The sequence below is a fragment of the Bos javanicus genome, chromosome 9, assembly GCF_032452875.1.
Source record: "Bos javanicus breed banteng chromosome 9, ARS-OSU_banteng_1.0, whole genome shotgun sequence".
In the NCBI taxonomy this organism is placed as follows: Eukaryota; Metazoa; Chordata; class Mammalia; order Artiodactyla; family Bovidae; genus Bos; species Bos javanicus.
Window position 1 is genome coordinate 22,837,020 of NC_083876.1, and position 21,302 is coordinate 22,858,321.

Sequence of the window (21,302 nt, forward strand, 5' to 3'; positions counted from 1 at the left end):
ACATGCACTTTAAAGGGAAAAAAAATTAAGTTTAAATTGACACTAACATTGTACTGCCATGAAGTAATCCAGTTCTCGTTCCCATTGGTTCAAACAGCTGCTTTGGATGTTCTGTGAACAGAGTTCCAAATCCTGAAGACTCCTGGGCAATTCCAGGTTCTTGTCATGATTGTTAATTACACTAATATCTCTTCCGGTTATGCCAATGCTTTTAACCACACTTGACTATATACGTGGGCTTGTCAGCGCAAGTTATCTTAAAATTTAGTTGTTTCAAAAAATTTAATTCATATAGATACAAAATCATTTCAGACTATTTAATAAGGCCCAGATCAAATGCATCAAATTTCTCAATAGTTTTGGATAATTATGAAACAAACATAATAAAGTCAACCATAAATGCTCTGAAAGTTCTAGTTCAGGGGTGATAATAAATTGCGGAGAGTGCCAGCATCTGGAAGAGAGCAGCATGCAGTCAGAGATAAAGATGTGGAAGTTTGTCCTGGGCCATTTTTTGGGGGAAAGAGTGAGCAACAGAAGCGAAAATATTCCACTCTTGGACAGCTGGTACTTAAGTCCCCAAACGCAGTTGAAGGAGGCGTGTATTTAATGAGCCCTGTAAAGGGGAAAGGAAAAGGAAAGAGTCGTGCAAGGGCAGAAGGCATCTGCTTTTTGTCAAGTGATTCAGAAGGATGTTACTCTTCATACGATGCTGGTGAGAAAAGCCCCTGCTGCGTTTCCGTATCAACTTCCAGCTGAGTTTCTCTATCAAGTTCTGCAGTGAGAACAAAGTTGAAGGAGCAGGCAAAGAAGAGAGGTTAAGATTCCTAAACAAAATATAAACATGGAGGGGGAGGAGACAGATAGCAGAGTAGAAGGACATGAGCTCACCTCTTCTTATGGAACGTATAAACTTGGACAACTGGTGCAAACCTCAAGGGCTTAGAGTCAAGAGTCTGTGATAATAGTTATGAAAACACTTGTGTTTCTCTCCCTGGCCTCTCAGCTGGTAACAGATATTAGAAGCCCATGAATATTCAGATGAGAAGGGGCTGCTGAAGAGAGACCAGCTGGGCCCCTTAGGGGATGATCACAGAATCCCAGGAAGAGGTTTCAGGGGTTACTGAGTCTGACTTCTGGCTCACTGTTGTCAGTATCTCTGTTGGGAGACTGCTTCTTCAACAGCAATTCACAGGGACCTTCTCAAGAAACCAATGCCACTGCTGATACTCAGAGACACAAAGATGACAGATGAAAACCAGTTATCCCTTTTTGAATTCTGAAAGCTGCTATGTCATGGAGTATTCCAACCAGAACTACTTAGAATAACTGATGGTGACAAATGTTGTCATAAAAATGGTTAAGAACTTTTGCCCTAGAACCACACAGATCAGTGGTCCTCTACTTGGGACAATTTTGCCCACCAGGGTACATGTGGTAGTGTCTGAGGATTTCTTTTTTTTTGTCATGGCATGCAGAATCTTAGTTCTGGGACCGGAGACAGAACCCGTGCACCTTGCAGTGGAAACACGGAGTCCCAGCTGCTGGACCACGAGGGAAGTCCCTGGAGATATTTTTGGCTGGCACAATTTGGGGGATGCTAAAGGCATCTAGTGGGTAGAGAGGGAGGGATATTCTGATAATGTGCAGGACAGCTCCCCATAAGAAAGAATAATCAGCCTGAAAGCATTAACAGTGCCAGTGCTGAAAAATGCTGAAGTTTAGACTTAAATCTCTCCATGACCTTCAACAAGAAGTTCAGTTAGATGTCTCTGTGACCTTCAACAAGCTCATTAAACTCTATAACAGGACCTACCAGAAACTTGTAGAACACTTTCCTATTTTGATTCTTTTCATCCTCAGCAGTCTTATGATTTAGGTAAAGCAGGCATCTGAAACTTTTACAAGTGAAGAAACGGAAACTCAGAAAACCTAAGTGACTTGCTCAGGATACAATGGCAACCCACTCCAGTACTCTTGCCTGGGAAACCCCATGGATGGAGGAGCCTGGTAGGCTACAGTCCATGGGGTCGCTAAGAGTCGGACACGACTGGGCAACTTCCCTTTCACTTTTCAGTTTCATGCATTGGAGAAGAAAATGGCAACCCACTCCAGTATTGTTGCCTGGAGAATCCCAGGGACAGGAGCCTGGTGGGGTCGCGACCTATGGGGTCGCGCAGTCGGACATGACTGACGTGACTTAGCAGCAGCAGCAGCAGTGATGGGTTTAGGAAGAAATTTTTATTTCTAATCCATGCTTTCCCCCTTGTAAGTTTACAGATAGATGATCAAGGTAAAATTGCACAGGTTGGGGGACTTTTAATCTTCATATTGTCTCATATATCAAAGAGTTACTTTCTTTTGCATGCTTGGGAACATGGGTGCAAGATGGAGAAAACTACATAAGAGGCTGCGCTCATTAAAACAAATAATGCAAAATGCAGCCCCTCAGTCAAAAGAGAAAAAAAATTTAATTTGACCTACGTCTTTTTTTTTCTTGCTTGTTTTTATAGTGCCGCCTGCCAAGGACACTCTGTGTTTCTCAGGACTTAATAACAAGAAACTGCAATCATCCTTGGGAACAGGTACTGTACAATGTAGTTTAGCTTCTTTTTATTTAAAACATTTTGAGATAACATATTTCAAATGCAGATTTTGTTTTCCCTAGCTTTTATCCGTGACAGGAAAAATTGCTTTCCCTACCTGCCATTTATTTTAAGAAAGGATAATTTTATTTTGTTCCATTACACTGAGAAAAATCTCCGTATTTCATCTTTTTAGTTTTATTCCCCAAAGTAAAAAGTTTTAAAGCTTTGCAGAGTCTATGAGTACAGCTACAGCTTCAGGCTCCATTGTTGCATTTCTGGAGTATCTAGTTACAAAAGTATAAATAATTATTAGAAACAAGGGAGATAGGGCTCTTTGGAGTTTGCTGTAAGGTTTCACCCTCTTTGTTCTCTCCTCCTGAAAGTGGACACTTGGGAATGGAAAAGGGGAGGGAGAGTGAAACTGTCTAAAAATACTGTCTCTGCTTTGAGTCACCATCTAAAAACAATCTTAAGCCACCATAAGCAGGGCCAGGCTGCAGTAATAGTTGACCAAATGTTCAGTTTATAATGCTTTGGTACAATTGCGTAAATATGCTAAACACTTTTGAATGCTCTTTTTGTCTTAGTTAACAAAATTATACTATGAATTCTATTCCTCAGCATAGAGTTGGAATTTCAATCAATAGAAAGACATGCTGTCAAGGCAGCCTGCACAAGATAAAATTAACATTTTAAAAAATGCTACATGAATGCTTTGAGGTGCACAATACAAGACAGATAAAACTGTAAAATACTGAAAAATGTGAGTTTCATAGTAAAATTGAGCTTTAGAAAAGACTCTTCAGAATAAGTAGCACAGCCACACACAAACATTCTTTTTAAAGGGTACTGTAGACTTCATAAGTAAATATAAAAAACTATGCCTTAAATATATTTTTTGTTTAGGTATGGTTCATGTTCAAAGTTATGTTCTGAAATAAATGTTATGACATGGAAACAAATTTTATATTAATATTATAAAATCCAGTTTCTAGGCTCAAGCTTCATTTACAAAATAAAATATACAATGTAAATGTAAATATAAAAATAATGAAAGAAAATTACTTTTTCAATCACATTATTTTGAGTCTTAAATGACAACAGGGTACAAAATGCTTCCTAACTTGCTAATTTAGCATCAATCAGGCCTGTGTTGATGACATGTGGACTCCACTCTTGGCACTGAATAAATAATATGAGATTTTCCTCTACTGGGCTGGCAAGCTGGCTTCATTCACTCAGTTTAGTAAATGATTAAATACCATCTATACGTCTGTGACTGTCCAGTCAGAGAACACACTGAGAAGGCATTCCCTCATGGCACTAATATGTGAGTGGGGGAGACAGTCGAGTAATGAGATGATTCTAGTAGGTTGGGATAAGTCTAGAATGGACGCCTAACACCTGAGGACACAAAAAAGACCATTCTTGGGTTATGAAAGGAAGTAAGATTTCTCAAGAAGTTATTATTCTAATTAGTTATTATTAGAGGTAGTTATTATTCTAATTAGGAAAACTTGTGTGGTAATAAAGCCTGGCATGGCACACAGTGGGATATACCTTTTTTCCCATTAAAAGAAGCTGGCTTTGCTAAATGAACTACTAGCTAATAGGAAGGATGGAATAAAGGACCAAAGATGTGAGAAGCAATACAATAAGGAAGACGATCCTATCCCTCTAAAATGACAATAAGTATGTGTACATTGAATGTAGACAGGAATACTAGACCAAGCAAACATCAGTGAAGCCTTCCAACTCAAATTCTGTAAGAGCCTTTAGAAAGTAGGAAAAAAGCAAGTAAAATCAGTGTCTTTAATGTCATTTAAACCTCTACCTTGTATTTTATTTAGGCCATGGTACACTAGGAAAACAATAGAATGAGAAAGAACAAAGATCTCTTCAAGAAAATTAGAGATATCAAGGGCAACTTTCATGTAAGAATGGACACAATAAAGGACAGAAATGGTAAGGATCTAACAGAAGCAGAAAAAAGTAAGAAGAGTGGCAAGAATACACAGAAGAACTATACAAAAAAGCTCTTAATGACCAGGATAACCACAATGGTGTGATCACTCACCTAGAGCCAGACATCCTGGAGTGTGAATTCAAGTGGGCCTTAGGAAGCATCACTATGAACTAAGCTAGTGGAAGTGATGGAATTTCAGCAGAGCTATTTCAAATCCTAAGAGATGATGCTGTTAAAGTGCTGCACTCAATATGCTAGTAAATTTGGAAAACTCAGCAGCGGCCATAGGACTGGAAAAGGTCGATTTTCATTCCAATCCCAAAGAAGGGCAATGCCAAAGAATACTCAAACTACCACACAATTGCACTCATTTCACATGCTAGCATGGTAATGCTCAAAATCCTTCAAGCTAGGCTTCAATAGTACATGAATGAAGAACTCCCAGATATACCAGCTGGGTTTAGAAAGGGTAGAAGAACCAGAGATCACATTGCCGTCATCTGTTGGATCACAGAAAAAGCAAGAGAATTCCAGAAAAACACCTACTTTTCACTGACTACACTAAAGCCTTTGACTGTGTGGATCACAACAAACTGAAAAATTCTTAAAGAGATGAGAATACGAGACCATCTTACCTGCCTCCTGAGAAACCTGTATGTGGGTCAATTAAGCAATAGTTACAACTGTACAAGGAATAGCTGACTGGTTCCAAATTGGGAAAGGAGTATGACAAGGTTATGTATCACCACCCTGTTTATTTAACTTATATGCAGAGTATATCATGTGAAATGCACAAGCTGGAATTAGGATTTCCTGGAGAAATATAAATAACCTCAGATATGCAGATGATACCACTCTTGTGGCAGAAAGTGAAGAGGAACTAAAGAGCCTCTTGATGAGGGTGAAAGAGGAAAGTGAAAAGGCTGGCTTAGAATTCAACATTCAAAAAACTAAGATCATGGCATCTGGTCCCATCACTTCATGGCAAACAGAAGGGGGAAAAGTTGAAGTAGTGACAGATTTTATTTTCTTGGGCTTCAAATCACTGTGGACAGTGCCTGCAGTCATAAAATTAAAAGATGCTTGCTCCTTGAAAGGAAAGCTATAACAAACTTAGACAGCACATTAAAAAGCAAAGACATCACTTTGCTGACAAGGTCTGTATAGTCAAAGATATGATTTTTCCAGTAGTCATGTATGGATGTGAGAGCTGAATCAGAAAGAAGGCTGAGCACTAAAGAGCTGATGCTTTTGAACTGTAGTGCAGGAAAAGACTCTTGAGAGTCCCTTGAACTTCAGGGAGATCAAATTGTCAATCCTAAACCCTGAATATTCTTTGGAAGGACTGATGCTAAAGCTGAAGTTCCAATACTTTGTCTACCTGATGCGAAGAGCCAACTCATTGGAAAAGACCCTGATGCTGGGAAAGACTGAGGACAGGAGGAGAACAGGGCGACAAAGGATGAGATGGTTAGATAGCATATCGACTCAACAAACATGAATTTGAGCAAACTCCAGGAGACTGTGAAGGACAGGGAAGCCTTGGGTACTGCCGTCACACAATTCACAAAAATTGGACATGACTTGGCAACTGAACAACAACAAGAACAACACAGTAGGAAAATTTACAGATCAATCAAAAGCTTGTGTTTTTCACCTACCAGAACCAGTAAAGCAAAGCACAGCTATGTTTTCTAGTCAAGGGCAGTGTGTGAAGTACCAGAAGACAGAGATGTGAGTGAGATAAAGAGAGGCCCTTTCCTTCCCGATGAGGCTTGACATATGGACAAATGCAGCAATTCCTGGGTCTTGAGCCTGTTTTTCAACAAAGCAAGAAATGTCTAGATGTAACCTTCCCATCACCTCTTTCACAGTAAGGGGGTTGTGGAAGCATTGCTGGTGTGGGATGGTGCTATTTTACAACAGCACTGCAGTGAACAAGCATCCGGATGCAGCTGCTGGAGCTCCCAGTTACATAAGGCAAACCCAGCAGCTTCACCCATGATAGCAAACACATGGGGCAGACATGTAGATGGCAACAGTCTTGAGGTCACACATAAAAATATATTTTCTCAAGCACAAAACACATTTGTTAAAAGGAAAAAAATCTATGATAGATACCAATATGGGTGGGTGTTAAATGTAAAATGGTAAATAGTGCTACCCCAGTAAACACACTATCACTCATAAATCAAAAAGTCCTTTGAATTTCTCATTCTTAAGGGATAGGCACAGGAGGGAACTTGGCAGAAAGGAACAGTGGTGTGCTGCAGCTCTGGACAGAAGTGGTGTTTTGAAATCACCACTGCACTGCCCTTTCGACACCATGCCTCCAATCAAACACGTTTATTCAGAAATGGAGTTACTAGAGTTCAGATATGGAATGTTTTTCTATAATATTAATCCTTAAAATTTTTAACAGCAAAACCATTTTAATAAATAGTATTTCAAGGAAGTCATGTTCATTCTAATCTATCTTAACCTTGAGAAGTGTGGGTGTTGAAGAAAATGGTGTTTTGGGGACATCAGTATAGTTAGAAATTCCAGGAGGGGACACGAAGCCACATGAGGAACAAAACAGCTTTCCACAGAAGGTAACTGGTTTCTGGCATCTATATAAATTTATGTCAGGGATAATTTAACATTCCTATTTTAGGAGTAAATATTAATTTTTCTAACAGAGATACTAGTCCCTCCTAGTCCCAAAGGAAGAACTAGCTTCGTCTAAACACATCAACCCATCGTCAAGGATGAAGGAGGGACTAGCTTGGGAGGCTATAGCTGTTGATCCTACTAGTTAGCCGTGGAAAAGCTCTATGGAAACATCACCCAGGCAATAATGAGATGCTGTAACAAGTGGTCCTGGGGCAGGACTACTTAGGTGCACGTGTACAGAATTCTGTCGAGTAAGAAGAACAGCACAAAGGGATCGCCCATACTTTTTAGGCTAAGGAAGGTCGTAGCTACCTCTCTAAAGCCTCCTAGACAATTTTATCTCATACCTGAAGAGCCTTATTTGTGCTGGTTGGTATTTAACCATAATTATTAAAACCTAGAGAAATCAGGAGTTGTTCTGCTCATGGGGATTCTTTGTTCTCATAAATTATCAATAAATATGAGTTACAGACAAAATTAGAAAACAGAAATGGATAGAAAGAGGAAAATAAAATTTTTACAACTTTATGATTTAGAGATAACTATTAGTGACGTTTTAGATATATCTTTTTAGATGTCTTTTCTGTGTGTAACTGGACATTTCTGCATATGCTGTTTTGTAGGTTTATAACCTAACGATATCGTATGTAACTCCCCATGACAGTGAATATTCTTCTATGACAGTTTAAACGGCTGCATTATGCTCCACTATATATCTGGTCACTTTAAAAAAGGGTCAAACGAATAACTCATTCTGGAAAGCAAACCTGAGGGGTCCTTTGGAGGCGGATGAGTGATGGTGTTGAGCCAGAAGGCACTTTAGCATAATCTGGCTTGGGTTCTCAGGGTGTCATCTCTGGTCCAGTCTCACTGGTATCCCCTGGAACTTGTATATCAGGCAGATTCTCCTGTTCCATTCTAGAACTGCTCAACCAGAGCCTCCAGGGGCAGGCCAGCAACTGGGTCCTGCAGGTCCTCCGGGTGGTTCCACTGGGAATTCATCTAGCTTATTCAGCTGAGCAAACTTAGAGAGGGTAAGGGATGTGTTTACAGTACACAGCTTATTAGAGGAGGGACTTAAACACAGGTCTTCTAACTCCTAGTCCAGGGCCTTCATTTCTGGCCAGTGCAAAGTGAAGATGCTGATCTAGGGTATCCAGAAATCCTTTAAAAAACATTTTTTTCCCTTATAGAAGACAGAAAGATTGTCACACAAGGGAGAAACAAATTACGTCCAGGCCAATATTCTGTTATGGGTATAGGAGATTGAGCCCAACAGCTATGAAATGAGGGTTGAGTCTATTTTGCTAGCTGCCTACAGACTGAAAAGTTCAAGTGTTAGTCACTCAGTTGTGTCTGACTCTTTACCATGCCATGGACTGTAGCCCACCAGGTTCCTCTATCCATGGGATTCTCCAGGCAACAATACTGGAGTGGCTTGCCATTTTCTTCTCTAGGGTATCTTCCTGATGCAATGATCGAATCCATGTTTCTCCCATCGCTGGCATATTCTTCACCATCTGAGCAAGACTAAAGGGGTCAAATATTTCGAATTGACCTACTATGTAAAGCTCATCTATGAAGATTAAGTGATTTTTTTGGGGGGGAGGGGGGTTGGAGGGAGGAGCTTCTGACATGCCCTGATAAAGTTCTCTTTTCTAAATCTACCTACTCAACATGGCTATCTTTAGCAAAATTATTTGGTTAGTTCAGAAAACTGTCACAAATAGGACTTCAGAATAATTTGGGAAAGAAAAAAAGAAAAAGCCTCCCATACTTTGCTTGGAGTATGTCTATAAAACAGTATAGGCATTCTAGAAAACAGTTTGGCAGCATCTTTAAAAACTAAACATGTAATCACTGTATGACCCAGCAGTTCCAGTCTCAGACATTTATCCCAGAGAAATGAAAACTTTATGTTTACATAAACACTTGTATGTGAATGTTCATTGCAGCATTATTTTAATAGCCAAAACCTGGAATCAGCCCAGATGCATGGTTAATGATGGTATATCCACCATGAATACTTACTTGGCAGCACTGACAAGCAGCAAACTATTGATACATGCCACAACTTGGAAGATTCACAAGGGAGTTATGAGCCAAGCTCAAAGGGTTGAGCTTTCCATACTGTATGGTTTCATTTATGTATCATTTTTGAAATGACAAAATTTCACAACTAGAGGACAAGGCAGTGGTTTCCAGGGGTTGGGGATGGTGGGGAGTGGAGGAAGGGTGTGACTATGAAGGAGCAACGGGAAGGATTTGGTGCCGATGGAACTGCTCAGCATCTTGACTTCAGTGGATGCACAAACATACCAAGGGATATAATTACACAGAATCTCACACATTTGCACACACAGACGTACAGGAGTACAAATACAACCAGGGAGATGTGACTCAGATGGGAGGACTGTACCTTGTCAATGCCCAGTACCACAGTTCTGTAAAATGCTACCACTGGAGGAAACTGGGGAAAGTGTACAAGCCATCTTTCACTCTTTCTTACAGCTTTCAGTGACTCTGCAATTATTTCACCAAAAATGTCAGCTTAAATAATGCCACAGTACTTTGCAAATGACCTTGTCTGGCTTATTCTAATTCAGTTACCTAGAGTGTTGCTCTGAGATGCATTATTCAAAGTCTTGTTCACATTGATGTTATGGTTAATATATCACTGTGATCCCATTTTCCTTGGTGGAATGACCTGAGTAAGCTAGTGAGTTAATTTTGGAATGAGTCCTGAAGCAGATGGCCACAGTGAGACTCAACACCGTTATGTTTAACATGGGTTGGGCTGACGGTCTGGCATTAAATGCTTAGGTTACACACAATAGAACCTTAATCTTAGGTTGTATATGAAGTACTTACTGTAAAGAGTTCACTAAGCACACTTCTTTGCCTTTGTATTGCCCTGGAGTAAATAACGAAAAAAGATTCTGGCATTTTTTTAAAGCCCAAATTGCTATACCAAATTTTCTGGACACATAAGAGGCACTTGCCAAATATTTTTTGGGGGTGAATACATTAAACTAAAACTCTAATTTTAATCTTAATAGTAATAGTATCTTACAAAAGATTTGGGGAAACAGGAAAGAAGAAAAAAATATGCTCTAATACCCTAACATCACTTGGTCTATTCCCACATGGTTCTAAGATGAATTGTTCTCATATTGATTGCGCTGTGCACGCATGCTCAGTTGCTAGTTGTGTGTGACTCCACAATCTCATGGACTGTAGCCCACCAGGCTCCTCTGTCCAAGAGATTTTACAGGTAAGAATACTGGATTGCATTGCCATTTCCTCCTCCAGGGAATCTTCCCCACCCAGGGATCGAACCTGTGTCTCCTACACTGGCAGGCAGGTTTACCACTGAGTCACCTGTGAATTCCTTCATGTTGATTATCAGTGTGCATATTTTTTACATCATAAACATTTTTAGGTGCTGCTCAATGAATCTTTCTTTTAATAGCTGCAGAAGTCTATCATAACTTAATCTTTTACAAACTTAAGTTTTTCCCAGGTTTGTCAAGATCAAAAGTAATGATGAAATAATCACTATCATGTTTATAAGTTTTTTTCAACACTTCAGAATATTTCCTCAGAATAGAGTCCCAGAAATGGGATTATTAGATTGAAAGGTATGAATATAATTTGATGCATATTTTTTTCAATGAGCTGTACCAACTGGTAATGCCACCAGCATCTGACTTTTTTTTTTTTTAAATTAGTGCTAATTTTGGAGAAGGAAATGGCAACCCACTCCAGTATTCTTGCCTGGAGAATTCCAGGGACAGAGGAGCCTGGTGGGCTGCCAGCTGTGGGTCGCACAGAGTCGGACACGACTGATGTAACTTAGCAGTAGCAGCAGTAGCAGTGCTAATTTAGTAAAAGGAAAGGACATCTCAGTGCTTTTTGAATTTTATTTAACTGCTATGAGTTTAAACATTTCCCCAGATGCTTAATAATTGTTTTTCTTGTAAACTGATTAATTATGAGTTCATGTCCTTTTTTTTTTAATCTACCAACAGGGGGATTAATTTTTTCGTTTGTATAAGCCCTTTGGGGCTTCCCTGGTGGGTCAGACGGTAAAGAACCCGCCCACAATGTGGGACACCGAGGTTCGATCCCTCGGTCAGGAAGATCCCCTGGAGAAGGGAATGGCAAACCACTCCAGTACTCTTGCCTGGAGAATTCCATGGACAGAGAAGCCTGGCAGGCTACAGCCCATGGGGTCGCAGAGTCGGATGTGACTGAGCAACTAACACACAAGCACAAGCCCTTTAGTAAATGTTAATATGTTTTTCATGCAGTGAAGAAATTAAGTGCCAGGCATCATCTCACTAAATCTTTATAAAATCCACCTGAATTAAATTTCTAATTTAATTGTCTCTAGATCATAAATGAGGAACCAAGGTGTTCCTACTAGAGAAGATGAGTAACTTCTGCTCACTGCTACAAGCTAGTCAAAAGGCTGCGTGTGCAATCGGGCCTTTGTTTTTGAGCCTAGTATTCATTTCATCGTCAAAGCTCCCTTCCATCTAATTATGGTGAGAGATAATTGCTATAGTAACTTTAGTTGAAGAAAGAATCCATCATATTCCAAATTTTTAAGCCACGCTTAGTAGCACTTGAAATGATGCAGTCAGTCTTATGTTTTAAGAAGAAAGTAGATTATTTCTTTTAGGTTAGACATAAGGAGGAGAAAGAAAAAGATAGAAGGGCAAATTAAAGCCTTACTTATAAAGAAAAAATAACTCTTCAATTAGAAGAAAACCTCTGGCAAGTAAAGTGAGCCAACAGGCTAAATGAGAAATCGGCCTGAAATCTCAGAAAGGATTTTTTGTCTGAAAGTTTAGCAAACAGGATAAGTTACACTGGCATAATCAGTTCAGTTGAAAAGATTATGACTTGGAATAATCAAATAATAGTTAAGGCCAAGTAAGAAAGGGATCAAATTATGATCAGATGATGTTATCTTCTTTAGCCACTTACTACCTAGACATTACTTTGAAAATATGATATTGAAGATACACAAATCTTTAGAATGGAAAGCATGCTACTATATTCATTTTAAAATAAACACCATTTATTTCCAAAGCCTATTATTTGGAGTTGCTGGAAATAAACGAGGCTCATAAAACTGTAATTTATTTATTTTAAAGGAGGTGCATGAGGATTTTATAACTATACAAAGAAACAAAAGTGCGTGCTTGTGGAAAGGAGCACATCGAAGAAGACAGTGTTTTGAGGGTTTTTGGTTTTTTTTTTTGCTTTAAACCACACAGAAAGCAAAAAGGGGTTGTTGGTGCAGTGTCTCCAAGTTAAGAACAGCTCAGGGTATAAGCTCAGAAAAGGGCACATACTTATCAAGGGTTTCTAGGGTTCAAAGTGGTCAACTTTTGCACCTGCCATCTAAGCTCCATGAGGAGACGGAAGAAATCAGGTAGATACGAGGAAAGTGCAGACAGGTGAAGCCTTATTATAACTATACATAAATGTTTTATGTATTTTAAATATTGCTACCAATGCATCTTCTCTGCTCTTCATGAATAAATTCATGCTTCTTTAATTATTTTTAAAGGAAGAAGCACAAATGGCTGATTGTGTATATGAAATTTCCAAGGCTTACATAAGGCTTTCTCTCACTTATACTACCCTAGGACAATACTATCTACCAGTGGCAGGGAATGAAACTGCAGATGCTGCATCTGAAGAAAAAACTGCAAGCCTATAGGGTTTGCAAACAGAAGAATGTAGATGGCTTAGTTGAAAATCACCAGCTACTAGAAAAATAACTGAGCCCAGAGGCCACTGATAGGGATTATGTAAGGAAGGTGTGTAACTCCAACTCCATGGGGTTCAAACCAGCACATCCTTGGTTAGAGACATGATTCATTCTATAAAAATTCAGTTCTGAATCCAGTATTATTGACTAAGCCATGAGTCTTTAATACATGAAACCATCTGGCTGAAGTTACCAATAAATAAACTTTTCCCCAATATATCCAACTCACAGCATTAACTATAAAGAAGCATGACTGATAATTCATCAAAGCACTCTGTAAAGCAGTGGGAATGACTGGATGGACATAAATACAACCTATAACCACTCAATCATTAGTGTATTACAATATGGATTGGTCCTTTCTGGCTTCTGGGTTATTGAATACCTGGGAGATGACCAATGTCTCTAACTATATTTTGTTAGGAAATATCAGAAACCTTTAAAATCAGCTAACTGCCTTAAAATGCTGGTTTCCAGAGTTCACTGAGTTCATGGTGCCAGGTTTCCACAGAAATGCATGTGCTTTGAGATGGCGTCACAGAATGAATGAATAACTTGCATGCTTCAGTCAAGTCACAGCTGGCACAATTTACACCTAGGAATGCTCCCTGAGTTAGGAGAAAGAGCATAAGTGTCTTCCAAAGGCAACACAGTCAGGTTACTGAGCCTCCGTGCCTGAGTTGCTGCATCTGTAGTCTGGGGCTTCCCTCTTCCTCTGGCTGGTCAAGGACTGGATGAGACACTGTCTGTGACCGGCCCCGGGAAGACCGTCTCTTCCTCCTCCACACTGATGAGGAGAGAAGCTTATTCAGCCAAAAGCCTCGCTCCTCCTACCTATGTAGGGTCTGAACCTCATGAACTGCAAGATTAACATTAAATACCTATCGGTCCTTCACAACAAAGTGTGAAAGAGTCATTTCAGGGAAGTTCTGAGATAAGACACAGAAACATAAATTTTGACCTAAGGAGAGTAAGGACTGGAAAGCCATGAGAAAGAAATGCACAATATTTTGGTGGAAAGTAGAGAAAATTTTGAAACTTTTTTATTGTTTTAGGTGTCTTTAACGCAACTAACTTGCTAAAAGGCTGTGAGCATAAACAACTATTCCAACGAGTCTGCTGTGTTCTCAGAAAGATGAGGCCTATAAACATTTTTGAAAAATGTTCTCTATTTTCCAATGGTTTAGGGGTAAAAAAGTTTTATTTGAGGAAAAAAAAGTATATATATATGTATGTGTATATATATATATTTAAAATTTCCCCCAAATTTCTTTGAGGCCATCTTTCTAAGGTATGAGAAACAAACAGCAAAGGAAAGTAGGCCCAGTTGGGGGTCCTTCAGTAAGGGTTTTGAGACAAAGAATGCTGTATGAGATAAGAGTGCATGATCTCATTCCTTTTCTCAAGAATGCTTGGTTCGTAACATTAGTATGATTCCAATGAACAAATGTGGAGAGAAAAATGTTGAGGACAGGTCAGATCAGTGGATTATTATCTTTTCATTCTGACAAACTTATGAACAAAACCTGTCAACATAGGGCTCCTTGTTGTAATGTACAAAACTATTAAATCATGATGTTGTACACCTGAAACTTGTGCTTTAATTCAATTTTACTTCAATAATAATAAGAAAAAAGACAGGGCTCCTCACACAAGTCCTAGCATCCCCCATGGTCTCCTCTCACTGTTCAGACTTCAGCCAGTGACCAATCTGCAGGGCACTTAGCTGTTTTTTGTTTGTTTTCAATTTATGAAAGATTTCAAATATCAACATTCTCTAGTAAAGAGAATAGTATTTTGATAAATCTCCAGATGTTATCCAGAAACTAATAATTACCAATTCATGGTCATTTCATTTCATCCAAAGCTCTGCCACAGAACTCTGCTGAAGCAAATCACAGATATATATTTTGTATATAACTCAGTATGTGTCTCTAAAAGAGGAGGATTGGTATAAAAATAAAACCACAATGCCATGATCACATCCAGAGCATTAATAATAATTCCTTAACATAGTCAAATACCCATTCGGGGACCAAGTTTCCCCAACTAGCTCATAAAATTTTTTAACAGCTGCTGTTTGTTCAAATTAGAATCCCAACATGTCTAAGTAGTGTTACAATGGTTTCATATGTTTTTTAACTTTCTTTTAAATCATAAGTTCCTCTTCTCTCCTTTTTTCTCCCTTTGATTTTTATGTTTTGAAGAAATCAGATCTTTCACCCTCTTGGTTTTCCATACACTAGAATGTGGAGAGTGTGTTTTGTGTTTTTAGTGTGATTATAAACTCAAGGATGTAAAATTCATCCAATACTATTTAATCTACTATAGTCATTATTTGTATTAATGCTCACATAGTCCCATCTGTGTCAGCGAGAACCTCTTCAACTTGGAGGCTAAGTCCTGAGGATGTGATCCCAGTCATTTACACTGTCTTGTTTCTTTGTTGGGCTGGTTGGTTGGTTTGCTTTCTGGTAGGAGAGGACTCAGACTCGTCTTATCCCGGACATTCTCCCACAGAAAGTGGGTCCTTCAGTGAGGACTGGAATTTGGAGATAAGAACTAGAGACTGTCTTACTGCTTCTAAAGTGCTTTGGACATGTTACCTTATGTGTACACATACACACCTGCTACCCAACTCTGGGTATCACCATATTCCATTTTCAAAGTGCACTCAGATCCTATTCAGAAGCCAGGTCCTCAACCACTCAGAGATGAACCTTTGTCTGGTTACATAATGTAAACAGGTTAGAAAAATACATCCTTAGCAACAGAGAGAGAAACTCCAACCAAAGAAGTCTCACGAGTCCCTTCCTTTCCCATTTGAACTAAAAGGAAAAAATTAAGCTCTGTTGCTGCTGCTGCTGCTACTAAGTCGCTTCAGTTGTGTCCGACTCTGTGCAACCCCATAGACCCCATAGACCTGGCTCCCCCGTCCCTGGGATTCTCCAGGCAAGAACACTGGAGTGGGTTGCCATTTCCTTGTCCAAAGCATGAAAGTGAAAAGTGAAAGTGAAGTCGCTCAGTCATGTCCGACCCTCAGCGACCCCACGGACTGCAGCCTTCCAGGCTCCTCCGTCCATGGGATTTTCCAGGCAAGAGTACTGGAGTGGGGTGCCATTGCCTTCTCCGAAGCTCTGTTACCAGAACTTAAATGTAAAAAGGAATCTTTCTAGATAGAGAACTTACTTTTTTTTAAAAAAAAAAAAACTAGGTAAAGACTTTCCTGTATAAGTAAAAGAAAAATACTTCCTGAAAAAGGCTCACCAAGAAACCCCTTGGGCATGGAATGATAGAGGTGACTCTGCCTTGCGTGGGACAGGTCCCTGCATTAATTTGTTTGTCACAGCTGTGGAAGGATGAGGTTGAGACAGTTGTTGCAAAGGTTGTGGGTACTGGAAGTCTATCCCAAAGAAAATAAAAGTAGTTTTGTCTACTTGTTTGGCTAATTCGGAGGAGTATTTCTGACATCACTAAAGGAAAATACCCTATAACCTCACAGTATCTTTGGAAAAGAGAAGAAAACAAGAAATGGAAGGGCATGTTTCATGGTAATTTTGATAATTTAGAGCAACCTTATTCAGATGTAAAACCTTTCCCAGCTACTGAGGAGCAGCAGCAGGTTCTTGTAAAACCTGAACGTATTATCAGGAGTGGAGTCTGGTTGTAACAGGGACTCCTCCAAATCAAACCATAAAAAGTCTTACTTCACAAAAGCATTTAAGTAACCAAAAATGAAAAGGTGCTCAGTATCACTGGTCATCAGGGAGATGCAAATAAAAATCCTAACGAAATGCCCAACAGAAGAGCTAAAATGAAAACAACTGAACCATAAATAAAACATAAAGACAACTTCAGAATGGGAGAAAATATCTACAAATGAAGTAACTGACAAGGGATTAATCTCCAAAATATACAAATAGCTCATGCAGTTCAATATTAAAAGAACAACCCAATCAAAAATATGGGCAAGGGATCTAAATAGACATTTTTCCAAAGAAGACATACAGATGGCCAAAAAGCACATGAAAAGATGCTCAATATCACTACTTATTAGAGAAATGTAAACCACAATTACAATGACCTCACATTGGTCAGAATGGCCATTATAAAAAAATCTACAAATATGCTGGAGAGGGTGGGAAATGTTGGCGGAAATGTAAATTGGTGCGGCTACTATGGAGAGCCGTTTGGAGGTGCCTTAGAAAACTAAAAGCAGGACTGCCGTGTGTGTGCATGCTAACTCGCTTCAGTCGTGTCTGACTCTGTGTGACCCTATGGACTGTAGCCCACCAGGTTCCCCTCTACATGGGCTTCTCCAGGTAAGAATACTGGAGTGGGTTGTCATACCCTTCTCCAGGGGATCTCCCTGACCCAGGGGTCGAACCTACATCTCTTACATCTCGAGCATTGGCAGATGGGTTCTTTACCACTAATGCTACCTGGAACTACATGACCCAGCAATTCCACTCCTGGGCATATACCCGGAGAAAACCACCATTTGAAAAGATACATGCCCCCCCAGTATTCACTGCAGCATTATTTACAATAACCAGGACATGGAAGCAACCTAAAAAATGTCCATCAATAGAAGAACAGATAAAGAAGATGTGTAACATATATATACAATGGAATACTTCTCAGCGGGGTTCAGGATTGGGAACACGTGTACACCCGTGGTGGATTCATGTTGATGTATGGCAAAACCAATACAATATTGTAAAGTAAAAAAAAAAAAAAATACTGTTAGATAGGCTGACAAATTGGAATGCCGGTAATAGATTGGATAAAATATTGTACCAATGTTAGATTTATAAAGTGGATAACTACATCATAGTTACTTAAGAGAAGACACCTATTATTAGGAAATACACACTGAAGTACTTGGATGTAAAGAATCATCATATATACAACTTATTCTCAATTCATTAAAATATATATATTCATACACATTAAAAAAAAGAACAAATGCCATCTGCAGCAACATGAATGGATCTAGAGATTGTCATACTGAGTGAAATAAGTTAGATAAATATCATATGATATTACTTTTATGTGGAATATTAAGAAAAAAAGGGTACAAATTAACTTATCTACAAAACAGAAGTGGAGTCACAGATGTAGAAAACAAACTTATGGTTACCAGGGGAAAAGGGAAGAGGAATAAATTAGGAGATTGAGATTGACATATATACACTACTATATATAAAATAGATAATTAATAAGGATCTACTGTGTAGCACAGGGAACTCTACTCAATATTCTGTAATAGCCTATATGGAAAAGAATCTAGAAAAAAAAAGAATGTGGATGATATATGTATATGTATAATTGATTAACTCTGCTGTACACCTGAAAATAACACAACATTATAAATAACTATACTCTACTTTTTTAAAAAAGCAAACAACAACAATTGGCAACACCAATAGGCAACACATGATGATCACGTGGGTAACAATATGGAACAGCAATGCTCATACACAGTTGCTGGGAGTGTAAAATGGTATGACCACTTTGCAGCAGTGTCTGGCAATTTATTAAAAGTTAAAGATACATTTACCCTATAACCCAGAAATTCCATTCCTAGATATTTACTGAGAAAAAGGAAAACACGTCCACAAAGAGACTTTTCCAGACTAGCCATAGCAACTTTATCAAAACAGCCCCTAACTAGAAACAACCCAAGTGTCCATCAAGAACAGAATGTACTAACAAAATGTGGTTTATTCATACAATGGACCACTATTCCAAAATAAGAAATGAGTGAACCACTGATAAACACAATAATGTGAATAATTGCAAACACATTATGTTAAGTGAAAGAGACTAGACACCCCCCCCAAAAAAATAGTATACACTGTATAATTTAATTTACAAAGTCCAAATATAGGCAAGATGAATCTGTGATGATAGAAATGAGAGACAGTGGTTTCAGGGGAGGGAGGATTAATGAAAAGGCCTGAAGGGAACTTTTTGGAGGAATGGATATGATTTCTATCTTCTTTTTGGGTGGTAGTTAAATGGGTGTTTGTACATCAGTGGTTCTCAACCAGGGGCAGTTTTGGTGCCCCGGGAACATGTGGTAATGGCAGGAGACACTTTGATTGTCATCCCCCAGAAGGGGATGGTATTGGCATCTAGTGACAAGAGGTCATGGATTAATAGGCCAGCTCCCTATTCCAAAATGTCAACAGTGCCAAGGCTGAGAAACCTAGTGTACACACAGTGGTCAAAACTCAAACGTAACAACAATTATAAAATTTGAACATCTTACTGAATGTTCATTATTACCAAAAGAAACAAAAAAGAACTCAATAATCTCTCTCCTTACCCCAAAGTATAACTAAAGGGCAAGATCAGGGGGAAATTTTTCATATTTCAATTCTATGAGTTAAACTGTTCAATAAACACATTTCATATCCAAATCATGCTCAGTTAATGTTGACTGACATTTTAAAATCTTGGGGGAAGTTCCAGTTGTACATGTAAGGTGCTTGGAAGTCACTACTCCACCCTAACGAGTAAAAAGGTGAACAGAATTAAAAATTAGCAACTTTTCTTCTATCCATAAGCAAGAAGAGGAAACAGGGCAAACTGAGGCTGGAGAGACAGGGCAATGCAGGGAGTCACGGCTTACTGGAGGAGAGGTTCACTAGAGGGAACCAGAGCTGGGGTAGGAAACCTGTGCCACAGTTGAGGAACAGCTGGAGGCTGAGTGTGGAAAAGTCTCAGAGTTAAGGACTGTGGAAGGATCCAGTCATAATGATTCCTACAGGTTTATGAGATTTACCTCCTGAGGCTCCACCCATGTTCTCACAGTAAAAATGGGAGAAAAATCCCCTTGAACCTCCAGAGAGGAGAGGGGAATAGTAACCATTCAGAAAAACACCAGAACACTCTGTTCTTAACAAGGTCTGCACTCAGGGAAGCTAAGGGCAAAGGAGAAAAGGAAAGATATAACCATCTGAATGCAGAGCTCCAAAGAATAGCAAGCCTTCCTCAGTGATCAATGCAAAGAAATAGAGGAAAATAACAGAATGGGAATGACTAGAGATCTCTTCAAGAAAATTAGAGATACCAAGGGAACATTTCATGCAACGACAGGCACAATAAAGGACAGAAGCAGTATGAACCTAACAGAAGCCGAAAATATTAAGAAGAGGTGGCAAGAATACACAGAACTGTACAAAAAATCTTCATGATCCAGATAACCATGATGGTGTTATCACTCACCTAGAGCCAGACATCCTGGAGCACGAAGTCAAGTGGGCCTTAGGAAGCATTACTATAAACAAAGCTAGTGGAGGTGATCAAATTCCAGCTGTACTATTTCAAGTACTAAAAGATGATGCTGTTAAAGTGCTGCACTCAATATGCCAGCAAATTTGGAAAACTCAGCAGTGGCCACAGGACTGGAAAAGGTCAGTTTTCATTCCAATCCCAAAGAAAGCCAATGCCAAAGAATGTTCAAACTATCGCACAACTGTACTCATCTCACACACTAGCAAAGTAATGCTCAAAATTCTCCAAGCTAGTCTTCGACAGTACATGAACTGAGAACTTCCAGATGTTCAAGCTGGATTTAGAAAAGGCAGAGGAACCAGAGATCAAATTGCCAACATCCACTGGATCATCGAAAAAGCAAGAGAGTTCCAGAAAAACATCTATTTCTGCTTTATTGACTATGCCAAAGCCTTTGACTGTGTGGATCACAACAAACTGTGGAAAATTCTTCAAGAGATGGGAATACCTGACCACCTTACCTGCCTATTAAGAAACCTGTATGCAGGTCAAGAAGCAACAGAACCAGATGTGGAACAACGGACTAGTTCCAAATTGGGAAAGGAGTACGTTAAGGCTGTATATTGTCACCATGCTTATTTAACTAATATGCAGAGTACATCATGCACAATACTGTGCTGGATGAAGCATAAGCTGGAATCAAGATTGCCAGGAGAAATATCAATAACCTCAGATATGCAGAGGACATCACCCTTATGGCAGAAAGCAAAGAGGAACTGAAAAGCCTCTTGATGAAAGTGAAAGAGGAGAGTGAAAAAGCTGGCTTAAAACCCAACATTTGAAAAACTAAAATCATGGCAACCAGTCCCATCACTTCCTGGCAAATAGATGTGGAAACAATGGAAACAGTGAGAGACTTTATTTTGGGGGGCTCCAAAATCATTGCAGATGGTGACTGCAGCCATGAAATTAAAGGACACTTGCTCCTTGGAAGGAAAGTTATGATCCATCTAGACAGCATATTAAAAAGCAGAGACATTACTTTGCTAACAAAGGTCCG

The 21,302-nt window shown here is 39.2% G+C and overlaps 1 protein-coding gene across 5 annotated transcripts in view; it reads right to left on the reverse strand.

Annotated features, from left to right (window-relative positions):
* Positions 1-21,302, reverse strand: part of UBE3D (ubiquitin protein ligase E3D) — a 175,852-nt gene that overhangs the window by 12,559 nt on the left and 141,991 nt on the right. For 2 of the 5 annotated variants that reach the window (XM_061427299.1, XM_061427302.1), the window contains one exon: positions 48-111. The exons of the other annotated variants lie outside the window; for them this stretch is intronic. In XM_061427299.1, coding sequence (XP_061283283.1) covers positions 48-111 — 64 coding nt within the window. The remainder of the gene's footprint in view (positions 1-47; positions 112-21,302) is intronic. 5 annotated transcript variants of the gene reach the window in all.